This window comes from Patella vulgata, chromosome 7 (genome assembly GCF_932274485.2).
Source record: "Patella vulgata chromosome 7, xgPatVulg1.2, whole genome shotgun sequence".
NCBI lineage: Eukaryota > Metazoa > Mollusca > Gastropoda > Patellidae > Patella > Patella vulgata.
In genome coordinates this window covers 30625720-30651180 of record NC_065885.2, presented here as the reverse complement: position 1 = coordinate 30651180, position 25461 = coordinate 30625720, and the positions used below count along the sequence as shown (strand labels likewise).

At 33.3% G+C, this 25461-nt stretch overlaps 2 protein-coding genes across 2 annotated transcripts; both read left to right on the top strand.

The window, feature by feature from the left end:
• Positions 1 to 479: 479 nt before the first annotated feature.
• LOC126826895 (ubiquitin-conjugating enzyme E2 N) lies at positions 480 to 7629 on the top strand. Its single transcript, XM_050556006.1, has 5 exons — positions 480 to 620; positions 1391 to 1492; positions 3987 to 4131; positions 4978 to 5118; positions 5420 to 7629. The coding sequence occupies exons 1-5, from the start codon at positions 591 to 593 to the stop codon at positions 5470 to 5472; spliced, it is 471 nt and encodes a 156-aa protein (XP_050411963.1). The 5' UTR covers positions 480 to 590; the 3' UTR covers positions 5473 to 7629.
• Positions 7630 to 9386: 1757 nt separating this feature from the next.
• LOC126828012 (ADP-sugar pyrophosphatase) lies at positions 9387 to 24194 on the top strand. The gene is made up of 9 exons (XM_056102272.1): positions 9387 to 9486; positions 12562 to 12646; positions 13912 to 13979; positions 16519 to 16568; positions 16900 to 17103; positions 18574 to 18629; positions 19771 to 19816; positions 21580 to 21633; positions 22160 to 24194. The coding sequence occupies exons 2-9, from the start codon at positions 12599 to 12601 to the stop codon at positions 22297 to 22299; spliced, it is 666 nt and encodes a 221-aa protein (XP_055958247.1). The 5' UTR covers positions 9387 to 9486; positions 12562 to 12598; the 3' UTR covers positions 22300 to 24194.
• The last annotated feature ends 1267 nt before the right edge of the window (positions 24195 to 25461 follow it).

The window sequence follows — 25461 nt, the reverse complement described above, 5'->3', positions numbered from 1 at the left end:
CGCCACCGACTATGTTTAAAGGCATATGCTATAGTCATTAATAATTAACTTTTTTTGCATTTATTTCTCGGACTTCTTTTTTAACAGCCGTTTTCCCACTTATTAAAAATGTAGCCTAAATAAATAAAGGGGGTCTGTGCAAATTGGAGTTTAGCTAGTCTCGGTCACCCAGCTTCACCGTGGTTGCTATTAATCATTAGCTCAGTATATCAGTGGTTCTACCACTCGGGCAGAGGGTGGGCCATTTTTAAAATGATTTTTCAGTTTGGAGATTGCGTGTTCAAAATTTGGGAGTCTTATAATATTCCGAATCATCACGATGTGGTTCAGGGGAGAAAACTCCATTTAAGAAATATCTCGGTTGTTTTTCTTTTTCTCTTTTTTTAATCCTTTACAAATAATATTATTTTTCATCATTTAAGATTTTACAAATAAGCTGAATGTTTAAAATTGGTCTTTGTATGTGCATCTTTTGTCAACTTCGTGACATTTACGAAACAAACAGGAAAGCTAGTCATTCATCCGCCATATTGGAATCTTCTTTCATTGTGGAGTGAGAAATTGCATCTACAATAAATTAAATAAATCGAATGGCGGGGCTCCCAAGAAGAATTGTAAAAGTGAATTATCAACCAATTATATTATTATATAGTTTTTAATATTTTTTGTACATATTTCATTATATGCCCCTCTTTATTTGTGAGAATTTTTGTATCGTTATTGAGACAAAATTGCGTTCCGACAATAGACATTTCATTCGGGTTTCTCAGAAGGAAAAGGTCTCTACGGCATCACTTGCTAGACCTTTATTGGCCTAGTATCACGTTCTACTTTATAGTTGGACTGTCATGATACTCGTGATCTATTTATTTATCAGTCATCATGGCTTCGTTACTTGCTGAACTACAAACATGTTTGCTATCTAAAAAAGTAAATAGAAACTAAAGTGCATTGTGGCATGAAAAATATTTTGATGTCTTGAGATTCATTTTATACTAAAAATTTACCGATTAATTCTGATAATTTAACGATGCCCATTGGTTCAGTAATTGCTGAGGGGTCACCGATTACCGAGAACAATGCATTTTTGTAGGCCTACTGTTTCTAAACACTATTGTTTAGAAAATTCTTTATAAGGAAATAAGATTAAGAAAATGCGATCCCATTGAAACTACGTGTCAAATGCTTGAAATTTGTGACTTTACTGAGAAACTGCATCGGTTAATAAACCAATCCTATTTAATGGCAGATAGCAAGAGACCTAACATATGAGCTGTTCAACAGTCTAGAATCTGATTGCTTTCTATATTATATAGATCTCCCCTAATCATTTGAATTATCAATATAAGTGTTCATACATTCAAGTTTTTTTATATTATGTTTATTGCAGGAAACGCAGCGTTTGATGCAGGAACCAGTTCCTGGAATTAGTGCCGTTCCAGATGAAAATAATGCCCGATATTTCCATGTAGTTATTAAAGGACCGTCAGAGGTATAAATAACTTAAGAAAATGACTTGTTTATTCAATATGACATAATTATGTTAAATTTAAACACTGCCATTGGTCAGAGTTGTCAATCTGGTGTTTGTAGAAATGCTTGTGACTCTGGGCAGTATTCAGTTACATGTAACTACCAACTACATCCGACCAACTCAGACAAATCGTCAGATGAACAGCTTGTTGTATGGATAGCACCAGTTCTTTTCTCATCCTACAGACTGATGCAATAGCCAATCAAATTGCGTTATATTAGACAACGTCGTACGTCATATATATCTGACTTGGCAACCAGAATTCCTGCTAATTGTCCCCCACCTTTCAAAAAAAGAAGGGGACTATTAAAATGGGTTCGTCCATCCGTTCGTCTGTCTGTCTGCCTGTCCATCACACCTTTTGGGACACAATAAATCTCCTTCTAATTGAGCTAGAATGTTCAAACCTGGTGTAGATGTTTATTAGGTCAATGCCTTGATGGAGTTTGAAGATGAGCATTTTCTGCTTAGGGTAAGCAGAGATAATCAATTTGATTGGTTGATGCTTTGGGATATAATAACTTTAGTTCTAATGAAACTTGGTGTTTAGTTTCATTACATCAGTACCTTGACTAAGTTTGATAATGAGCATTTTCTGCTCAGGGTGAGCAGAGCGATATTTGATTGGTTGATGCTTTGGGACACAATAACTTTAGTTCTAATTAAAGATACATTATGGGAGATTAGATAGAGAGCTGGCAGTTCTCACTGTAGTTAAAAACTAGATAATGTAAAGGGAATTTGCTGAAAATTTAAGTCAAATTTAACCAAGATTTTAGCAATTGAATTTGGGCCAAGTCTCGATCATCATTACTAAAGTAAGTACGATAAAAAAAACATAGTCTCGATTATCCATTTCATGATTAAATCATGAATGAAAGTTGAGCAGCAAATCAGATCCTAATCGAGTAAAGATCGCAGTCTAGCGTTGACATCGAGAGTTGATTATAGTCTGGATAAGTTAATTAATGTCTAATTAATAATTTAGATAACATTTCTGGCCTAAAGAAAGACCTGCAATAGGCAGATTTAGCTCTTGCATAATGTATGTTTATGTACCTTGACTAAGTTCGACAATGAACATTTTCTGCTGAGGGTAAACAGAGCGATAAGCAATTTGATTGATCAAGTCTTTGAAACACAATAACTCTCCTTCTAATTGAGGTAGAATGATCAGACTTGGTGTAAACTTTCATTAGATGATGAACATTGTCTGCTTACGGTAAGCAGAGATTAGCATTTGATCGTTGATGCTTTTGGGCACAATAACTTTGGTTATAATTCCGTAAGAGCTATGAAACTCTGAATATAGATTCATTATATCATTACCTTGACTAAGTTTCATGAGAATTTTCTGCTTAGGCTAAGGAACAATAACCAATTTGATTGGTCAAGACTTCGGAACATAACAACTCTGCTTTTAATTGAGGTAGAATGTTTAAACTTGATGTTGATGTTCATTAGGTGAATGTCTTAACTGAGTTCAATGATTTACATTTTCTGCTAAAGCTAAGCAGAGCTAAGCAATTTCTTTGACTTTGATTCTGTCTGGTAGAGAGTGATGAAACTTAGTGTATAGTTGATAATCAGTTTGATTGCTCGATACTTTTGAAAAAGATAAACATACAATTAATTAATACCGGTATGTGTTATCTATTTATTTCGGGATTTCGGGGGGGGGGGGGGGACATCAGCCTCACTGTTGGCTTGTTACAGATATTTTAGGATCTGAATTCTACAACTCAACGTCAAAGTATTCAATTTAGCACACAAGTTTGGTACCATGATACTTGGCGGAATTCACGCGGATATGGATAATAGTGTTGCACAAATCTTCGAGCCAAAGCAGATTTGCGGATTTTTAAGAACTTTTAGGCATTCCGATGTCGAAGAAATAAAAAGGTTTCATCTTGATACAATATTCATATGGATCAATGTACTTAAGTCGTAAAGACCTTAACAATTTAAGAGTGTTTGTGTACCTATTGATAATGTGACGTGATTGGTCTTTGATAATTGAGAGTGACAGGTTAGTTACTGAAGTGACAGGTAGCTTTTTTAAAATATTTCAAAGCCTGAGCAGGTGTAAGTGTGTTTGACATCATTTTACCATACAATGCATAGAATGACTGTATTGTGTAAACACCCTTACTGATATATTGCATCCAACGGTTGTGTGGATTGGTTGTATCATGTAAACGCCGGTTTAGTCACTTATGATAGATATTTTTGTAATCATAACAGTATTCAATTAAAACATTATGGGAGATAGTATATAACTTTACTTAACTAAAGAATGCATTAGTGATGTTATCAACACTGTCAGATCTTTGAGTATTGTGGTTTGTCACAGATTTAATTAGGTTTAACAGAACTTATTAAGACTTTTTAAAATATAATCCAGTCGTATCTATGTTTATAATTTATAACCATTGTTTAATTTCCCTTTCAGTCACCATATCATTCAGGATTATTTCAATTGGAATTATTTCTTCCTGAGGAGTATCCAATGTCAGCTCCTAAAGTTAGATTTATGACCAAGATATATCATCCTAATATAGATAAACTTGGTAGAATTTGCTTAGACATACTTAAAGGTACGGTATAGTTGTTCTGTCTGTTTATAAAGTATATTATGTTTTTGGTTACCTATTATTTATTTGTGGAAATTACAAAGGTAAAAAGTTGACAGTATTTATATTCTTGATATTACTACACTTAAGTGGCAGACATACAAGATGAATTTCAGCTCGATTCAATCGGTGCCGAATTCATTTGGTTGATTAAGTGGACACACTGGGCGAATTCTCTGTCTGATTCACCAGTCAATTGCATCACCTTTCACTCCGGTCACATGATTAATCATGGCAGGAACCAAGAAAGAGGTGGGAGAATAGAAGTGACTACATGTCTCCTTCATGTAGTTTCAATACTCCAGCAGGGAAGCATCGTACAGAAACGTCCTTCTCAGAATTACACATTTCCGTGATAGTGCCATTTTATCGTCAAAAAATCATATGACTTTCTTGACATCAGTGATTGGCTAATGAACTCCATAATCAGGCAATGTTTTTTGGCCAACCGAACACACTGAGTAAATATAAACACGGTGAATGAAATTTCGACCCAAAATATCAAACATGATTGATTCGAGTGAATCATTCTGGACTCTCTGGACACACTAGGCGAAATATGCCTAATCTCCCATTTTTTCCAGTGAGTAATTGGGATCCTTGGATCTACCCATGTTTATATTTGCTTACAGTATGTGCTAAAAACTAAATTTAACGTTAGTGTACTGTGATTACAATTATATCTTTTTGGGAATTGATTTTCTTCGGCAAATATGGATATGTATATCTGGGTATGAGTGTTTTGTGTTTAAAGAGTAGTAAATGTTTTGTTGTGAATGTCGACAGTGAGATTTAATTTATTTTTTGTAGACAAATGGAGCCCAGCTTTACAGATACGAACCGTTCTACTATCCATCCAGGCTCTGCTTAGTGCACCTAACCCTGATGATCCATTAGACAATAATGTTGCTGATCTATGGAAGTGTAATGAACAACAAGCCATAGAAACAGGTAAACCATATCAATATATATTTTCTATACACCTACATTTTAATATTGTTGTGTACTTACTTTCTTCAGATATTCTTGGCTATAAACTGCTGGGGTATTTGTTAGGGGTATTAGAATGATTGATTATGATCTGCGTAACATATCATATCAAGTTCCTGGTTCCTGGTTCCTGGCTGCTACTTTGTTTAGTATAATCATGCATGTTGAAAAAAACATTTCCATATTATGTTGAATTAAACAAAATATTTGGGATTGAACAATACAGAATGTTAAATATGTTAAAAAATTTTTATTTCCACAGCAAAAGATTGGACTAGAAAATATGCGATGGCAAAGAACAATAATATTCAATGATATTGTGTTGATAAATAACTGAGATGCATTGACAATTTGTGAAAGAGACACAACACTGTTAGCCGTCAAACAACTTAAAGGAAAAGGGCTCAACTAGGTACATTTTGTTGTTTGAGCTTTTTAAAGTGTGTCATCATTGTTTTGTGAATATCAGAGACTATGTATATTTTTGTCAACCCTGACATTCACAATTAAAAAAAGATTTTTTTTGTTTTGTTCTGATGCTGCACATATTATTGACACCTATTATGTACCGAAATGTATTATTACCAGATTTATCTGTAAGAAGACCATTTTTCATAATTTTTTTGATTCCAGTGTAAGGTCTAATCAAATTTTAATTCAAAATCATCTTTAATACATTTGTTGTCTGTATATATATATATATATATATATATATATATATATATATATATATATATATATATATATATATATATAATAACTGTTCTGTTTTTCCCCTATAAAAATTAAACTGTATTGTACTGATTAAGGTTATTTTCAAATTATGTTTTACATGTTAAATAAATGTGTATGTGAATTTGTTTGTGAACTACACAAACTTGTAAACATGATCCATTGATATTTCTTTAAGGCATTTTCAACTCAAACAGAGAACTCCAACCAATGCCATTTGATATGTTATCTAATATTAGAATATATTCAAAAATGTGCAGCACAAAATACAAATCATTTCAAATTTTATCAGCAAATTGAGACGCTGGCCGGAACATGATATGAGTGGAATTACTAGTCGCGTTGCTATAGATAAACAAGAGGCAGCATGTTATTTGATTCAACGACTTGCTTATTGTGTATTCACATAACCACATTATAAGAGTATGGACAGTAATTATTATAGAACGAGGATAAGGTTTTGTTGACAGTTACCCAGATTGTTACATCCAACATCTTAAGTTGTTAGTGGAAATGATTTGTATTTTGTGTAGTATATTTTAATATTAGATAATGGATAAAATATAAACAAAAGGGAAGTTATGTTGATGGAATATTGATTGTGTCTGTATTTAGATTGAAATATAGATACAAAACAAATTTATTAGATAATTTAAAATGTATTTATGAGCTGGATATATATATATATATAAGATTGAACTTACATTAAAAGAAATTTGCCAGCTGATGGTCTGACTTTTTTTATTTTTAAACTAGCAATATTGCTTGATATACACAACAGACAGAACATTGCTTTAAATAAAGCTTATACTTATACTTTGTATTGTTTCTTGATATGTTAATGACCTACTAATTGCCACTTTTACAATGAATACCCAGTTCAGAATTACTTTAAGGTGAAATACCACTTAAACTCGAGTCAAAACACATATTGTGGTAATTCATCATAAGGTAATTCTCAGAACTTATTCATTTAATTGTAATCTGCCCCATAAGCAGAATATTCTTTAAACTTGCAGACCGTATGTCATTAATGTGTGATTTATTGTCTCTATGCATTCTTTAATATATAGATGTAGTTACAGTCCTAACTCGTACCAATTTAAGAGATATTTTTTTTTTCATAACTATTTTATGTTAAATAGCCCAAACTAGTTTAACCAATTTTGAGATATTTTCCTGTTGACACAAAACTTGTAATACTTTCCAGTGTAAAATTAATGGACATGTTGATACTGATGCCAGGTTCGGTTTACAAAAAAACTATAAATGAAAAATATGTATTTGTTTCCACCAATTGTATTTTTCATATTGGATACTTTTTCAAATCGAGTTATGGAAGATGTTTTGGCATACAACTATGTTAATGAAACTTAAAAAAACATGTTTGTGTCACAATTTTCTTTTATTGTGAATAATGAATTCCCTGCTGTATTTGGTTGTTCCTACATTTTATCGTTGAAAAAATTTAGTCTCCCGTCTGTAGCATTTCACAATTAGTTAAGATGTGATTCGGGCAATAAATGTTATGACAAAATCCATCTGATTAGTGTGGTTACAGTCTTTAAATTGAAATTTAATTAAGGCGTTCTGTAATGTTCTTATTTGTAAAGGAATAACTTAGTTTACATGTAATCACAGTAGATATTTTGTTTAGGAATGTTACAAATTCTTGTATCTGTAAATCAAAAATTGGTCTCTGTAAAAGTTTAAATTAAAAATAAAAATACTTATATATGACATGTTTCTTGTTTTATCATGGGTTCATCTTTATGTTTTGTTTTGCCTTTTTTTTTAAAAAAAAAAACACAACAGGGGAAAAATTTTAAGAATATTTGTTTATGTTATCTTAATGTTTATTATTATTTTCCCAAATTTGAACATTTTTTTGGATTTAATCATGTCTCATGTAATATAGTTATTTAAATGTATCGGAAAATTAAAAGAGTAATTTAAAAATAGAGTGTGTTAATATTCAACATTCTTCCATTAACATCCCATCAAAATTCTCAATCATAAATGCTTCAATTGGACACTCCAAATTTTTTTATTCTGGATCAAATTCGGTTAGTTGTTTACTAAAGAGCATTTTCAATGCAATATCAGATGAAAGAAACTGTTGTCGATTTCTTGCAATTGGTGCTTGATTCTGTTCCTTCCCAAAATAATGTGGATAAAACTGGTGTGCAGCATTTACTATTAATATGCACCAGATAGAGGTATATTTGTTGATGTGTTTTTATAGTATGGTGATGACTGGGGCAAAATATCAAACAAATAGATTTTTGTTGACAGTGCAAGAGCTAATCTTCTGAACTACAGGGCTCTCACAAGCTCAGGGAGGGGGTCTCTCTATACCGGGAAGGGATCTCTCTATACCGGGAAGGGATGCTTCAACTGATGACAAGATACAGAAATATAAACAAATTTATAGAAAATGAGTTCAGAATTGCTTGTGAGTTTATTGGTTCCTTAGCAAGCTTTACAGGGGCACAATAAGCATTGTTAATGGCAAAATACAATTTACAATTTTAGAGGAAATTGCGCCGACAACTACCGAATTTTCTCAGGGATTGCACTCCTTGACTCCAAAAGGATGCTTCTAATTCTAATGATATTAGGCATAGAATTGTAAACAGAACTTGAATGGTAAAACTGGTTAAAAATTGCAAAAATGTGAGGTTGGGGTTATTATATGAACTGGGTTACTTGTGACATACTTTCCCATACTATCCGCAATGGGAGGCCAATAAAAAATCTCTCTCTCTCTTCCTCACCCGCCTTGATGCTACCGTCTCACCACGTCAGTGTATTGGAGTAAAAATAAGGACAATCTACTGCCCAAATAAAGAATGTTTGTTGATTAAACTTAAAAATACAGATCCTTTCAAGTTTCAGATGCCATCTACATAATTTAAAGGCTCAATACCACTCTTGTTGTAACTGAATAATATGTCCCAATCTTTATTCTGGTCAACAAATTGTACTATTTTAGAATATTTCAATTAATTGATGATACAAATTTTGTCTTAACACACCTTATTTAAAATTTTTGAAAAATTCAACATATGGTTTGAAACGTGTAACGTAAACCTTTTCAAATGAAACTTCCATTTAAAAATATTTTCGAACCCTCTGGACAAGTAAAATAGGATGTAATGGATAATTTACACAACAGACAGGACACTTAAACATTTAGTGCTTAGATAGAGATATTATTTATTTTCTGGAGCTTTCAAGCCAGCAAGAGTGCTATTGTCCCTTTAATAATGAACAATAATTTATAAAATAATCGATTTTAAATGCTTAATGATATTTTATAAATATTTATTTGGCTTTGCTGGGGTAGGGTGGGGGTAAATTTACGGTAAACTGAGAAATGTATTTCTCTGAGCATAATAAAAGTTCCTTGAAGACTTGAAACAGTTTTCTACTATATTGCATATGTGATGTTCAAGTCTAAGATACATGTAGACTCGATTAATAATACAGTAGGTGGCGCTGCAAAATAAGAAAATTATAAACAACGTCCACGTTTTTGTTTGTTTGGTAGTATAAAGCTAACTACACCAATTTGGAACGCGGTGCCAGTACTAGGTCATCATTTAATTATAATATCTAACTAAAGTAGATCAGTTTTCTTACTGGCTATTTGTGATTTAAAAACTCTTCTGTAATTTTCTTCCTATACTCCTATAGTAAAATACAATAGGTCAACATGACCCTATTTATTAATAATATTATTATTAAGTTCCTGTTCAAAAATGTAAACAAAGTCTGCTGATCAAATTTTATGTTCAAATGTCTATCAATTTTAAAGAATATTTACATACGAATTAATTACAGGATTCATGAATAAGAATGACTGCCTTCTGTTTTGGTTGTTCCAAAAGATCTTGATTCACATCTTTTATATTCTTTATTTATTTTTTTGAATGTGGGTCCATAGATTTACAGCTTCAATTAACCAAACAACCTGCATTTTACTTGAAACTGCACTTATTTTTAAAAAATTGACCAAGGTTTCTACCAAATGGTCCATTTTTTACACTTTGTATGTCTCCAGTCCAAATGCCAATATTTGCCTATCTTGGAAATTCTGAGATGAAAGGTATTTATTTCTAGAAACCTTGACCAGTTTACAAGATGAGAGAGAGAAATGGGGTTTAAGGTACACTCAACACAAACTAGGTCATTTTGGGACTAACACATGGTTTAATTTTATTTCAATAATTTGATTGCGCGTAGAGGTCTTTAGCAGTGGGAGGAAACCGGAGGACCCACAGAAAACCCACATGGTTGGACAGGCGACCCTATTCCTTGTCACGTACAACCGGGGAATCGAAACCACGCCAGTTGACTCAATGACAGACCTCATGATACAGCGCGCACATGCTAGCCATTCGTCCATCCCCCCCCCCCCCCCCTGTATACAAGAAGACAAGCTGTAAATTGGTTGCATTAAAGGTAACTGTAAGGAACTATAATGAAACTTCTAAGTCCACCCCCTAAAAATGTCACTTTTTCGTTGGGCTGAATGCTTTTCACTAAAGACAGAGGAACTAATGGTTATGTCATTGCACTAAAATCTGTATGAGGTTGACCACCAAAACACAGACTTGAAGAAGCATACTAAAACCATGTAACTATTTGCCGTACATATCACCATAACCAACCTGATAACTCTGTTATCCTTCCGCATCTAAATAATGTTAATTCAAACCCTCTTCGTCCATTCTAGACCAAAAAATCAACAAAAATTGGCATGCAAAAGGGGAGAAAGTAGACAGAGAATTGCTATAAATAGATTAACTACAATTTGTAGGTACCGAGATGGTGAAATTCAATGGTGGTCTCCCTCCTTGTAGTAGATACAAGATTTGTTTTTTTGTTTTATGTTTCTGATGAAATTATGAAATGTAAATGTCATTTTTTGACTTCTAAAATAGATTTTATCATTATATTTCTATATTAAAATACATATAAATTAAACAAATTTTTTAAGATATTTTTAGCATAAATGTCGACGAAATATAACAGCAAATGAAGAATTAAGAATTAAGAGCTATAGGCCTAAATTTAGATAACAAACCTCATCTCGCAACCCTCGTGATTCAAGATAAGAGATGGTGCTATATAGTTCCACGTAGCAAAGCCTAACACAAATCACATCGGGCCTCAGTAAGCAAAATTGACAATATTTTTTCATCAAAACAACGATTGATTATTGTTATTAATAATATTTCTGCCACATCCAACTAAAATTAAGCATATAGTCCTACCTGAAACGGGTATAAATCATCGTATTTAAAATCGAGGCGTTAAGCCATTACTAGGAATGCCATTTTTAAATGGGAGATGTATGACGGTGTATGTCAGATAAAAACAATGCTTCATTAATTTAAAGGCGAATATTTGGAGATAAGCGATAGTTGTGCCACTACATTGGCCTCTGTAAGTTTAATTAGTCATAATAGTATAAAATTATCTTTTTTTTTTAAGATGTTACATGCATTAATAAAGAAATTGAGTTTGCCACTTGGAAACAAGCACATCAGTATATCTCAACATTTTTAGCTACATTCTCGTAGCTAGCCTAAATTAGGAAGTAAGAATAAAGAACACTGAATAAAGAGCTGTTTGGTCTGCCATAGAAATGACCTGAACCTACTACAATAACAAAAAGAATTGTCAAGTCTTTGATCTTCCATTTATTTCCCGGGTTTTTTTTTCAGAACTATTGAAATACCGTATTAAAAAATGAGTAACTATGAGAGATTAGATAAAGAGCTGGCAGTTCTTACTATTAAAAACCGGATAATGTAAAGGGAATAGCTAAAAATTTCAGTCAAATTGATCCACTCTGAACCAAGATTTTAGCAATTGAATTTTCGGCCTAGCCTCCATCATCATTACTAAAGTTGGTACGATAAAAAGCATAGTCTCAATTATCCATTTCATGATTAAATCAGGAATGAAAGTGGAGCAGAAAATGGCATCCTAATCCAGTAAACATCTCAGGCTAGTGTTGACATCAAGCGTTGATTATGGTCTGGATAAGTTAATTAATGTCTAATTAATAATTTAGATAACATTTCAGGCCTAAAGAAAGACCTGCAATAGGAAGATTTAGCTCTTGCATAATGTATGTTTAAGTTTAGGTAATATTAATCATATGTACGTATAAAAAGAAAGAAAAAAACAATAAAAATGTTTTGTTTCATTCAAAATACAGGTTGGTTTGGGTAATTAAAGTTGTTTGAGGTTGATTTGGGTAAATCTATGGACCACTTTATCATATTTTAATTTTAAATGCCCACATTGAAATGTGGTCATATATTGTCGTCGCCCCCGTCCGTCCGGCGTCCACACAGCATTTAAGGTTATGAGAGGAAGAATCCTATTGATTTTCAATGATATCCGCTAATTACTGCCAGAGTTATGGCCCTTGATCACTTTGAAAAATCTTGTGGACGCTCTAGAGGCTAAAGTTAATAACTGATTTGTTTTAATTTTATACACATTGTTGAAGGTTGTGAGACGAAAAAGCCCAGTGATTTTCAATGATTTCTGATAATTACTGCCAGAGTCATGGCCCTTGATCACTTTGAAATGTCTTGTGGACGCTCTAGAGGCTGAAGTTTAATATAAAAATTGTGTTTGCTGTTTTAGAGACTCAAGTTATTTCAATTGCTGTTGTAGAAGAATAATGAATAACAACAAGTTTAATACAGAATGTAAATTTATCAAACAGGAGGCAAGTTTGTTTGAATAATTTTAAATCTATTTATCAAAAGTAATTGCCAATTATCTTCTGCCTTTTAAAAAAGAATGATAAAGAGTTTAATCAAATCCCAAGATGTAGATACATGTAACTGACCTAACCTGCCTTCTCTATACAAACCTAAACTCAAAATGATATAGCCAGGTCATACATACTAAACAGCAAAAAAAAAAAAACCCTCTGTACGATTTCAAAATCAGAGAGGCACTTCAATCAAATCATTCTAGAAAATAGATCAAAGCAATTTTTTGTGAACAGTATGTTGACGCATTAGTGATTAATTCATCACAATTCCAAGACATTACGAGAAGGTTTGGAGTCTGTACACAGTTTATACATCAGTATCTGATGTGTCCACCGCGAGTGTCAATAACAGCAGACAATTGATGAACGCTATTGGCACCTGGAACCACACTCTCAGAAAAGCCTGGCACAATCCATCAGCTGTGTTTGGTCTCGGTACATTTTTAAGTCTCCTCTGAATTTCATCCCAAAGATGTTCAATCGTGTTTAAGTCCAGACTATGAGCTGGCCATGCAGTGCATAACATTGACACCGTTCTGCTGTAGAAAGTCCCAAGTAACTCTGGCGGTGTGGGCATGGGCGAGGTCATGCTGGAAAACGTCGTTTTGATGACGTGCGAAATGTGGTATGACGTGGGGTCTGTGAGCTTGATCGATGTAGCGCACTGCTGTGATGCCGCCTCCTCTCCCACCAAGATTTTGGAACAAAATAGGACCCACACTCTGGTTCAGGCCGATTCCACGCCAAACCATTATGCTTGGTCCACCCCATGATGAGTCTCATTCCATGACACATTGGTCAGAATAACGCTGGCCACGTCGACGCCATATTCTGGTCCTGCCATCTGGAGTTGATACGCAATACCGACTCTCATCTGTGAACAGAACAGTTCTAAATTGCCTGTGTTGCTAGTTCTGGTGTTGTTGGGCAAACTGTAGACATTCAAGTCGATGGCGAGGGGTGACGATCGGTCCATGGTAAGGTCTACGGCAATGGTTATTCTCTCTGGTGAGACGTCGGTGCTCAGGTAAAGTTGGAGATGTGGTCACAAATATACAATAAAAACATTTGGCAAGTTTTATGCAATGCATCTATTCAGAGTAACATACCAACCTGACGTTTCTTTTGCTGCTTATTATAGTTAGAACGGTACTATTGCAAGTTACATTTAATTCGATCAGATTTAACTTGATATATATGTGTATTTTTATTAGGAGGTAGCAAGAGGTAAATGGTTATCATTAAATAATGTACATTATACAGATCCTACTGGTAAAGAAAGGTAAGTTTAAAACAAAACTTTCTTCATTATAATTACAATAATACTACCATAACTAATAATGTTATGTAAAAGAGTTTTACAGAGTATTGTGTTTATATGGAGTTTTGATATACCAAAACTATGATATATAGAAAGTTAAACCATTGATATACAAATGTTTATTCGAAATTGATGTTTTTTCTCACAGTGGACAGGTTAAGTATCAGAAAAACAGAATTTAACTATTTAACATGTATTACAAAGAGTTTTCTATCCTTCCACATATAATCGGGACGTCAAATGCCAAATTATCACTGAAACCACTTTTGCCTGATATATAATGTTTTTCGGTGGATTATTGTTGGGTAGGGTCCCCTTGATTTTTCCAGGGTGGGTGTGGGCGTGTCACCCTTGGGGAAAATTAAATATTCAAGATGGCGGCCAAAAATGGTGAGAAAAATACAAAAAAAAAAAATCATTTTTCACCATCCTAGGTCGTGTAACATATCGTTTTATATGTTTTCGTGGTCGCTGAACACGAAATTGGGCATATTTTTAACATCCAACCTATTCCGAGCAATATAATTAAAATGACGGCCAAAAATGGCGGCGGAAGTACAAGAGTTCCAAATTTCGCCCTACTAATATGAATTCGGACATGTTTTTAACATAAGACCCATCATGAAGGCGGAAAATAGAATAAAAAGTTCACATAGCTGGATTTATGATAAATCAGTCCAGAAATTTTAATTTTGAAGATTTCAAGATGGCGTCCAAGACGATCACCATTTCACACAATTCCCTATAACTACCATAGTATTTTGTCAAGAATGCTAATTTTGGTGTCGAGACTAAATGGGAGTTCTAGGGGATTATGTGAAATGGTGGTCATCTTGGACGCCATCTTGAATTCTTCAAAACGCTTAAGGGTGACAGAGGTTCACCCGCCAGATTCTAAAAGAGGACACATGGCTACTAAAATCAATCATAAAAAAAACTTTGTATACATAATTTCCAGGTTCACTAGAAATATTGGATTAGTTTAAATGAGTTGGAAACGCACTCTGTAGAACTGGTATCGAAAACAATATTTCGACTCAGAGTAAAGTAATTTGGCTGAAATTTTTAGTTTATTCTGTTTTCATTATCTATTTTTTTAACTATCATGGAGAGCACAGTCAGCTCTTTATCTAATCTCACCAAATACCCCTTAAATTAAGTATTAAATAGTCAATCTGAATACATATATATTAGCGTGGATTAAGCCGTGAGAAATTTATATTTTCTAAAAAATGCATATTAAGCCATTGTTACACTAAAATACAGTATCTTAGAAACAGTGAACTGTGGCTTACTAGAAGCGGTCGGTGGTTACACAAATTCCTATATTTATAACTCATTCAAGCACATCAAGGGAAATTTTGAAAATATTACAGGATACCTACAAAATCTAATCCGACAATATGGAAGAATCCGTAGGGCACCATAATCTGTTCATGGCGTATGGCCTCGAAAGATCTTATATCTATATAATATTTATAATATAAAATCGCTCGTATATATTACTTCTCATAATGCTGACCGATTTAATATACATCCGTCAACTAAGAATATTTATATGCTGTAGTGTAATATCTGAATACATATGAATTAAGAATAAACAATTACTGATTACCAATAATCCGAATATAGTGAATAAACTATGTAAAAAATATTAACTTCACCTTCCATTTAAAATAAATGGATTTGAATGGGAGGAATTATCAATGAAAAAAAAACGCAACCCAGTGGCTGTAAAAAGTCAGATTTATCATGTTTTAATTTTTGTTCCTGTTCCAATTCATACAAATGCTTCAATTCCGTCTCAGTTGAGATTGGAACAGAGGACAGTGATAATGAAGACGAAGAAGATGATGAAGATGACACGATATGATATATTAATATTGCTTTAATCATATGATTTACATAATATCGTATCTTTTTGTTCCTTATAGACTTACTTAAAATTGAAATTTCTGGAATGATTTATCATAAATCTAGCTATGTGAAGTTTTTTTGTTTTCTATTTTCCGCCTTCGTTATGGGTCATTTGTTAATATGATGTCCGAATTTGCGTTAAGCGACCCCAAAACATATAAAACGATATATTACAAGACCTAGTAGGGCGAAATATGAAATTCTTGTACTTCCGCCGCCATATTTGGCCGCCATTTTGAATATCTTTATCCGAATAGGTCGGATGTTAAAAATATGCCCGATTTCATGTTCAGCGACCCTGAAAAGATAAAACGATATATTACACGACCTAGGATGGTGAAAAATGATTTTTTTTTGTATTTTTCTCACCATTTTTGGCTGCCATCTTGAATATTTAAATTTCCCCAAGGGTGACATGACCACACCCACCCTGGAAAAATCAAGGGGACCCTACCCAACAATAATCCACCGAGAAACATTATATATCAAACAAAAGTGGGTTCTCGGCCCTGGTGTCCAAACTAATATGCCTTCTGAGAGATTCTGGAAGGTTACTGTTATTATGATATTTTATAATTTATAGAGTATGGGAAGCTGTATATAGAACAACAACAACAACACAATCAGCTGATGGTAGTTATTATATTAATTCTCTAATAATTGTATGATCAAGACTTTATTGGGTTAATACTTTACTTCTACTACAGATATGAAATCAAGCTATTGACATATTATGGTGTTATATCACTGTATATTTTTGGCTTTCAAATGTCTGAAACCAGGAAGAACTCTATGGAAATAGATGATTTTAGATTATGCTCCACACATTTAAATTTTGACTTTCGATTATGTGAACCTTAGCAGTTTTAGCACCCTGACAGGCTACTTTGCCCTCATGCTTGTTTTCTGTAACAAGTTTGATATCTTTTATTATATTTTCTAAAGTATTTTATATATTTTTCAGCTGTAGTGGTGATCCCATTATTAAAGAGATCATTGAAATATGATTGTATTGTATTAGTCAAACAGTACAGGCCTCCTATGAAAAACTATACATTAGAATTCCCTGCTGGTTTAATCGATAAAGGAGAATCCTCAGATGATTGCGCTATTCGTGAATTAAAAGAAGAAACAGGTTATATCGGTAGATGTAAACATATTTCACCAGGTAAATACACAGCTTAATCTGTAGGATGACAACAAAATTGAACAAATTAACTTTGATTTTGCCTATCTATTTGATGCTGTGTCATTGGTGGTGAAGCTATGGCACTTGTGTCACTGACACACTGCTCTAGTTCCAAAGTTGCATTCTTAACACACAGTTGAGAAGCTCAGCTGTTAACAGTATTCTGACAAAGTAGCAAATATCAAAGTGTTTACCTTTGTTTTGATTTTGAAAGATATGATAATAAGTATATCATGGCCAACACTGCACATTAACATTAAGATTTATTTTCTCAAAAGAGATATCTGATCATTAACCCTTGTAGCACTTTCGTCCTTAAGACAATATTGGTTCTTTGAAAAATTGTTGCTTCACTCTGTCTACAGAGTCAAATCACGCATACTTAATGAACGGGAATATATATTTATACATAAAAAACAGTGATATTTTGGTAAAATCATAACCATTGTTAAAATACCCATAAAATTCTATCTGTTTATTGCCCTATGGTTGGTACACCAGTAAGGTAATGCCCCCCCCCCCCGCCGCTCTTGAGAAATAAAGAGGTTTATTCCATATTTGGGCTGGAAATTAACGTCAAGGCTAATCTAAGACGTGCAGAAATCAGGGGGTTATAAAAGAGGGTGTTGAGCGAGACTGGGCAGAGCTCACCCCGGTATTCCAAGCAGCTATTATTATTAAGAACGAATGGTTAGCACTTGCACGCTGTATCATAAGGCCTGTCATTGAGTCAACTGGCGAGGTTTTGAATGCCCGGTTGTACGTGACAAGGAGTACTGTAGGGTCACCTGTCCAGCCTCGTGGGTTTTCTCCGGGTCCTCCCACTGCTAAAGACCCCTACAGGCAAACACATTATTGAAATAATCAAAATTAAACCATATGTTAGTCCCAAAATGACCTAGTTTGTGTAGAGTGGACGTTAAACCCCATTTCTCTCTCTCTCTCTCCAATAAATAGTACTACACCCTTTGATATTGAGCACAATTAATCTTTCTTCCACATTCTAAAGGAGCTAACTCTCTTGATTTACAATGTTGTAGGGCTGTCAGAAGACCCATAATACGCCCACCACCAGAAAATTCAACAAGTTTTCTAAAAGCCAACTAAGTTTTAATGGAATATTTTCATAAATTTCATTCACAAACTGTAAACGTTGAACAGAAAGATAACTCAAACATATTCTCTCTGATTTATGATCAAAATATTTTTGATTTTAATAGACTTCAACCATGCACCCAATTAATTTAGAATATTCTGTCCTTTATTGTGTTCACAAACTTTAACAGTTTCCCACACACAGTACATGTAACAAATCAATATAAATCCAATGAAATCAACAATTTTATTTCTTAACCAAAATCAAATAGGCATAGGTTGTGTCATGTTAAATTGTTGTAAAATGTACTAGTGTACTTGCTAGTAAATAAATATATATATTATTATTTACAGCAACATCTTTAGATCCTGGTGTAGGTAATACATCAGTTGTTATGATAACTGTTGAGGTAGGTAAATTTACTATGTTTCTTGTCCTCATGAAAATTTAACTGAAAAGGGGCACAATACATTGTCAGCATTGAAGGACACTGTCCTCAAGTCACTCTTTCAGTTCCCTAAATCCGATATATTGAGGATGTTACACATCCTAATTTTTGCCAAATACATATATTTGAGTATTCTTGTCTACCTAGGAAGTAATTGGTTCCTAGTTCAATAGTGCAATTAATGTACTGTGAAACAAGCGCACTTCAGCTTGTTGTCCTTCGAAATAAAAGTATAAGGCTCTGCAATTCAAGTACAATCGACATGAAACTGGGCATGATTGTTCGACATTGTTCCTTGGACAAATGTGCATCGATTGACGGACACAGATTTTTAATATGCCATCGCAATTCCAAGATGACAGTGCCAATAGTACACTCATATTTGATTTGAGCTAAAACTATTGACAAATGGGATGAGACCAGGTCTATGTCTTTTGACCGAGACAAAGAGAAGTTCAAATAACATTTACCGGTATACATACATTAAAGGGGCATTATGTAAGATTAGATAAAGAGCTGACAGTTCTCGTTATAATAGTTAAAAGAGATTATGTTGAAATTTCCTGACAAATTACTTCACTCTGAACCGAGTTATCGCCGATGCAATGACAATTGATTGTCATTGCTACACTTGTTACAATGATAAACAAAATCTTGATTATCCAATTTTACATTAAATCATCAACTGTAAATCTATTGAAAATCTGGGGAATGCTCACTAGTCAGCAGGTTCATTAGTCCACTGATATCTATTATTAGGGGTTGGGTTAGGGTTAGGGTTAAGGTGCACTAGTCCGCGGGTTCATTAGCCCACTGACATCTATTATTAGGGTTAGGATTCAGATTAGGTTTTTTTGCTACCCATATTTATAGTATTTCTTATAGCGGCAGACTAGTGAACCCCTCTCAAAAATCTAGGGTATCCGATGGCATCGTGAGTTGATTATGCTCTTTGTTAAGTTAATTAATGTCTAATTAATAATTTATATAACATTTAAGGCATAAAGAAAGACCTACAACAGGCAGGTTTAGCTCTTGCATAATGCCTGTTTAATTATTTTAAATACAGTAAAACAGTGAATTATTTGTTTGTTATTATTAGATTGATGGAGATAACATAGAAAATAAAGTGCCGACACCAAATTTAGGTAGGGAAAATAATTTATTCCTTTGACTTATTATTTGATTTTAAGTCCATCTTTTGTACAAATCTCTTGATAAATAAAAAATTCCACAATTGAAATATAATTTAGTAGACATATGTTTGAAAACCATGATACTTTGTAGTTCCTCTATGTCAAACACTTAAAATGAAATGAAATGAAATGGGGTTTAACATCCTACTGTTCTGCACCTATACTGGGCTAATGAAGAAATATTTTATCACTATATTTGGTTTTTATAAACAATTCAACAAAATTATTTTTCACATGTCAAGACAAAAATACACATGTCAAGACGAAAAAATTCATATGTCAACACTAAAAAATTCACATGTCAAGACGGAAAAATTCACATGTCAAGACGAAAAAAATCATATATCACGAGCATGTGACCCTTCAAGAGCATGTGACCCTTCAAGAGCACGTGACCACAAAAACTGATGATGTCATCAACTTTGTGGGAAGAAAAAAATGGCGGGACCGTCAGACGATAAGTTGTACGTTTCATCAAATTTTGACGATCTACTTAGTGATCTTCGGCACAGAACAGCTGGGTCCTCAAATGAGATAAGAGACGTTGAGTCTCATATCCTGCAGAACCCCCATTTGCAGTGACATCATCAGTTTTTGTGGTCACGTGCTCTTGATATATGATTTTTTTCTCGTCTTGACATGTGAAATTTTCCATCTTGACATGTGAATTTTTTAGTGTTGACATATGAATTTTTTCATCTTGACGTGTATTTTTTTTTTGTCTTGACATTTGAAAAATAATTTTGTTGAATTGTTTATAAAAACCGAATATAGTGGTAAAATATTTCCATGAACAGTAGGCCTATAAATTGACTTGACTATAACAAAATACAAGAGCAGCAATGGAAAAAAATAATCTTTATTGAATCTTTATACGTCGTTTTGTACAGAAAAAAAATGCTTGGAAGGTGATGAAAAAATTGTTATATTATATACTCGATTTTTTCTCTTTCCATGCAGGAAAACGGTCTTGCAAGTAATTCCGCTTTGGCTTGCCATAATTGCCTACTCTTATATCGAATTCCAACTGCCAGGGGATCTTTTACGTGCATTCCAATATATACACGGGACCTCGGTTTTTCATCTCATTCGAAGGACTAGACAGCTGTCCTTGTCAGGCCCTCCGTTCTGCACCACTGACAAGTGGAAACCACGTCGGAATATCTGGCTGAACTTTCTCGGCCAATGCAGGAATCGAACACCCGACCTCCAGGCTAGTGAGCCAGCGTCTTAACCACCTAGCCACCGTGGCTCCCCCAAACACTTAAAAATACATATACAGTAATGGAAAAGTAAATGTAGTAAATTGAATAGACACAAAAAGGTATTGCAGCTGGCTGAGAGCTCTGGTATTATCCTGTTGTATTAATGAAATATTTTATGTATCAACTTTTATTATTTGCATTTAATTTACTTTTACTTTCATGTTTTTAACTTATGGCTGAACAGAAGAAACAGGTCAGTAGTTATTTACCTTATGTAATAATAATAATATATTATTTTAATAATTAAGACTTATAGACCTATTTTAATACTCTAGCTTTGCAAATTGAAAATATGCTAACAAATTAATGACATCTATCAATAAGAGCAATCTGTGTAGCAGTAACTCTTGCAAAATTAGTCTTGAAATCAGACAATATGCTTTGGTGTCCAATATGTGAATCATAAATATGGTGTCAGACTTAAAAGTTGAAAGATATCTTTTGTTCCAGAGTTTATAGAAGTTCTGGTGGTGCCTTTAATTCACATGCTTAGTAAATTAAATGGTAGGTAATAGTAGGGTCATATCATATTCTACAATATATATCAGTTTCTATAAAATGAAATAAGTGCAGCCTATTGGATCATGTCTGTCTGCTGTTTTAGATATTAGCAGCGTGATAGGACTACCATACAAAATTCTGCCTTTTTTTATATTATTTCCCAAAATCATTGAGTTGATTTTGTACTATATTCTATAGGAATTGATTTATTAGAGTTTTTCAGCAGTTAAAGACACATTATGTAAGATTTAGATAAAGGGCTGCTATAATAGTTCAAAAATAGATAATAGATAATGAGCGATTAGAGCGAAGTTATGAATGTTTGAAGATGTAGCGTGGATTATTTATTATCAATGTTTTATACGCCCATATTTTCATGTGGACGTATATTGTTCGCCCTGTCCATGTGGATGTCCGTCCACAATCTGTTTGCCTTTACACACAGCCATTAAGGACGAGATGACAGTGGCTATTTTGATTGAATACTAGTTACTTTATGTGTAATTTAAATTGGTTATCTTGATTTCAGAATATAGTAAGAAAGGTTACATCATTGATTCCAGAGTTTATACTTATGCCATTGCCATGGAACAGACCAAAAATACCAAACCAGTGATTCCAGATCAAGAACAACTTGAACCTCAAATACAAGATGAATATTTAAAATAATGTCCCAATTTATTTTCAAGTTACTGTGTTGATAAGGACTTCTTGCAAAAAAGAATTTTAATCTAGAGGGAGAATGGACAGGAGAAGGACTATGGCGGTATATTAGATTCAAAATTCTAACCTGCTATCATCTAATTTCTAACTTCTGTTCATGTAATTTCTATCTTCTATTCATGTAATTTCTAACTTCTATTCATGTAATTTTTAAATGAAGACAATGTATAATCCAACTTTTTTTTTGTATAGTGTAAATTTTAAATCTATTTCATCTTATTTCTATTATTAAAACGAAAAATGACTACTTCATTGTCACTTTACATGTTAAGCATGAATGTCAAATAAATTTAGAATTTTGATACTTCTGCCTAGCAACCATCATTATGAAATCGTTTGGTTTCACCACTGCATGCTCATTTGGTGATTGGGCACCTGGTCGGGACCATAATGAATGTATCTGATATAAACAACTCGCTCTTCGTCTGGTTGATAGTTGGACATAGTGCTGGAATTTTTTTTTGAGAGAGAGAACCACTTGGTCAATTTGTAACAAACATATGGTTCAGTTTTATTTCAATAATTCGCTTATGCGTTGGAATTAGCAGTGGGAGGAAACCGGAGGACACTGAGAAAACCCACGAGGTTGGACAGGCGACCCTACTTCTTCTCATGTACAACCAGGGAATTGATGCTGAAATTGAAAACAGCATTGAACTGATATGGTTGTGCAAATACTATTTCAAATATAAGCAATTTTTGAGAATTTGATTTGATTGTTTTTTTACAGTTAAGCCAATATTAATATTTATATACTGTTGATCTGTATTCTATTATACCGCCATAGGGGACATCCTTTGTTTTTATATTAGCTTATATGCATGTTCTAATGAGGGTTATTAAATATTGCCCAAGGCAAATCAGTTTTATATGTATGGTTTAATGGTCCAGAGCTAATATATTGATACTGCCCGAGGACGTTAGTCTGAGTGTTGTTTCAATATATTACGCAATGTCTTGTTAGAGACCATTAAAAAACTTAATATACAGATACTATCCTACTCTCGCATTTCAATGTAATTGTCACGCGAGTTCAATATTTCATCTAGTATAAAAAATATACAATATGCACATTGTCTGTACCATTATTTGAAATAATGGTATGTCAACATCAAAGATTGAGGTCACATCTGCATTTTACAAGTAAATAGTTGATCATCTCACTTTCAGAGATTGACTTAATGATCATGAGTATACTGTTTCGATGGAATGCGCGCATTATAAATATTCATTATTATTATTATTATTATTATCCAATATTAATTGTGTTCCAAAAGAAAATGGAAATTGTTTTAAGACACTTTTTGTTTTAGATATCTCTCAATGAGTATGTAAGTAAACTAAAAGAATTGATGCTGCTGAATGATTTTAAAGATACTTTCCCAGAAAAGTATTTATCGGGTGGTTATTTCCAATAAAAGTATATCAAATTTGGTATATATGGAAAGTATAGACACCCAATCTTAGTAGAAAAATACTGGATTACCCGAAAAATGCCCATGGGGCAAGCACAGGGCAAAATTGTCAGGGTATCACTAACTGGCAACCTGACTGTTATCTGCCAGCTTATTGTGTGCCAGCCTAAATTAGGGAGCGGTTGTTATTTCTTGATCAAATGGTTAGGCGGTTTTGGGAACATTGAGGGGTGTCACGTACAAAAGACTCTGCAATTAAAAGGCGGAAAAAGAAGATGACAGAAATAATTAAGAATTTACTTAGGCCTCAATATGTATGGTAAATGTATAGTAAGTAATGATAAATTCATTCTGAAAAATGGACCCTCCCACAATGAAGCTAAGTTGACAGACATTGCGTCTAACAACAGCTTACTTATAGCTATAGGTATCCCCGGCGAATACAAAATTTTGAGAGGGAATTGAAGCAAATATTTGATAGATATTTACTTTGGTTACTTTGAATATGTTTTTAGTCCAAATATATCATCAAAACACAAAGTTTGTACTAACAGAAATGCAAATTATTTCTTTGTACAAATGTTTATAAAGTAGTTTCAAAAACTATGAAAGGGTTATTACTACCAGCTGTATTTATATTCACCAGCTTTGTGTTCACATGGTTATAGTGTTCATTGATAACTTTTCACTTATTAAATGATAAGCTTTGCATTTTTAAAATACCAAACTATGTTATCATTCCTTTATTGATTTTCAAGACACAAACATGTATTTGAATATATTTTTTTATGCTGGCATCTGCATTCCTTTCTTGGGTTAAGACCACATCCTTTTTATTGTATTTAAAATTTGAATTAAGTGAATTGATTAATATATATCTGAAAAGCTCTCAGTTTTAATCAAATAATCTGGCATTTATATTTTACTCAGTTAATTGTATTATGTGTTAATTTCTATATATTATTGAATAATAAATTTAATAAACAAAAATATATTTCAAAAGTTATGTTGCCGTCTTGTCTGACCATCCTTTGTCCACAATTGCGTGTGAAAACTTATGATGCCGATCCTATATTAATCTATCATTTTATGTATTGTTTTAGTGAGGCCATGTAACTCAACACAAAATTATCAAATACTTGTAATTTTTGCAAATTCAAGGGACATTAATCCTTTCCTTCCTTTTTTATTAAACACCCCCACATGTATTTGCCCTGTCCCTCGGTTCATTTACCTTTGCTTGTCCGCTCTCTAACTCAACACAAAATTATCAAATACATGTACTTGTAATTTTTGCAAATTCAAGGGACATTTTTTATTATACACCCTCACATGTATTTGCCCTGTCGATCGGTTCATTTACATTTGGTTGTCCGCTCTCTATAGGTAACAATTTTTGACAAATCTTTTTCAAGTCTTAGGAGAATGTTTCTGTTGAGTAGATGACATTTTGAATTAAATTTGACATTTTTACACGTCAATACGACATTTTTACGCGTCAATACGACATTCTTAATGTCGTGGTGTCGGGTTATAATGTCGGCGACATCACGACATGATACCAATCAGCCACCATAGTCTATGGCTATCTGTTTCTGCAGAAAAAGCTTTAGTGGCTCTTATGACTGGTAATATTTCCCCCCGATTTCTTGTATTTTGTAGATCTATTTATAGCAATCTATCGTTGTCCCAT

Bases quoted from the DNA above. Each gene is read 5' to 3' on its own strand.
- LOC126828012 (XM_056102272.1), top strand. From the start codon at position 12,599: ATGAATAACAACAAGTTTAATACAGAATGTAAATTTATCAAACAGGAG. The intron at 12,647-13,911 runs GCAAGTTTGTTT...TATTTTTATTAG, and splicing joins GTAAATTTATCAAACAGGAG to GAGGTAGCAAGAGGTAAATG. The intron at 17,104-18,573 runs GTAAATACACAG...TATTATTTACAG, and splicing joins ATGTAAACATATTTCACCAG to CAACATCTTTAGATCCTGGT.
- LOC126826895 (XM_050556006.1), top strand. From the start codon at position 591: ATGGCGGGGCTCCCAAGAAGAATTGTAAAA. The intron at 4,132-4,977 runs GTACGGTATAGT...TATTTTTTGTAG, and splicing joins TTGCTTAGACATACTTAAAG to ACAAATGGAGCCCAGCTTTA. The intron at 5,119-5,419 runs GTAAACCATATC...TTATTTCCACAG, and splicing joins ACAACAAGCCATAGAAACAG to CAAAAGATTGGACTAGAAAA.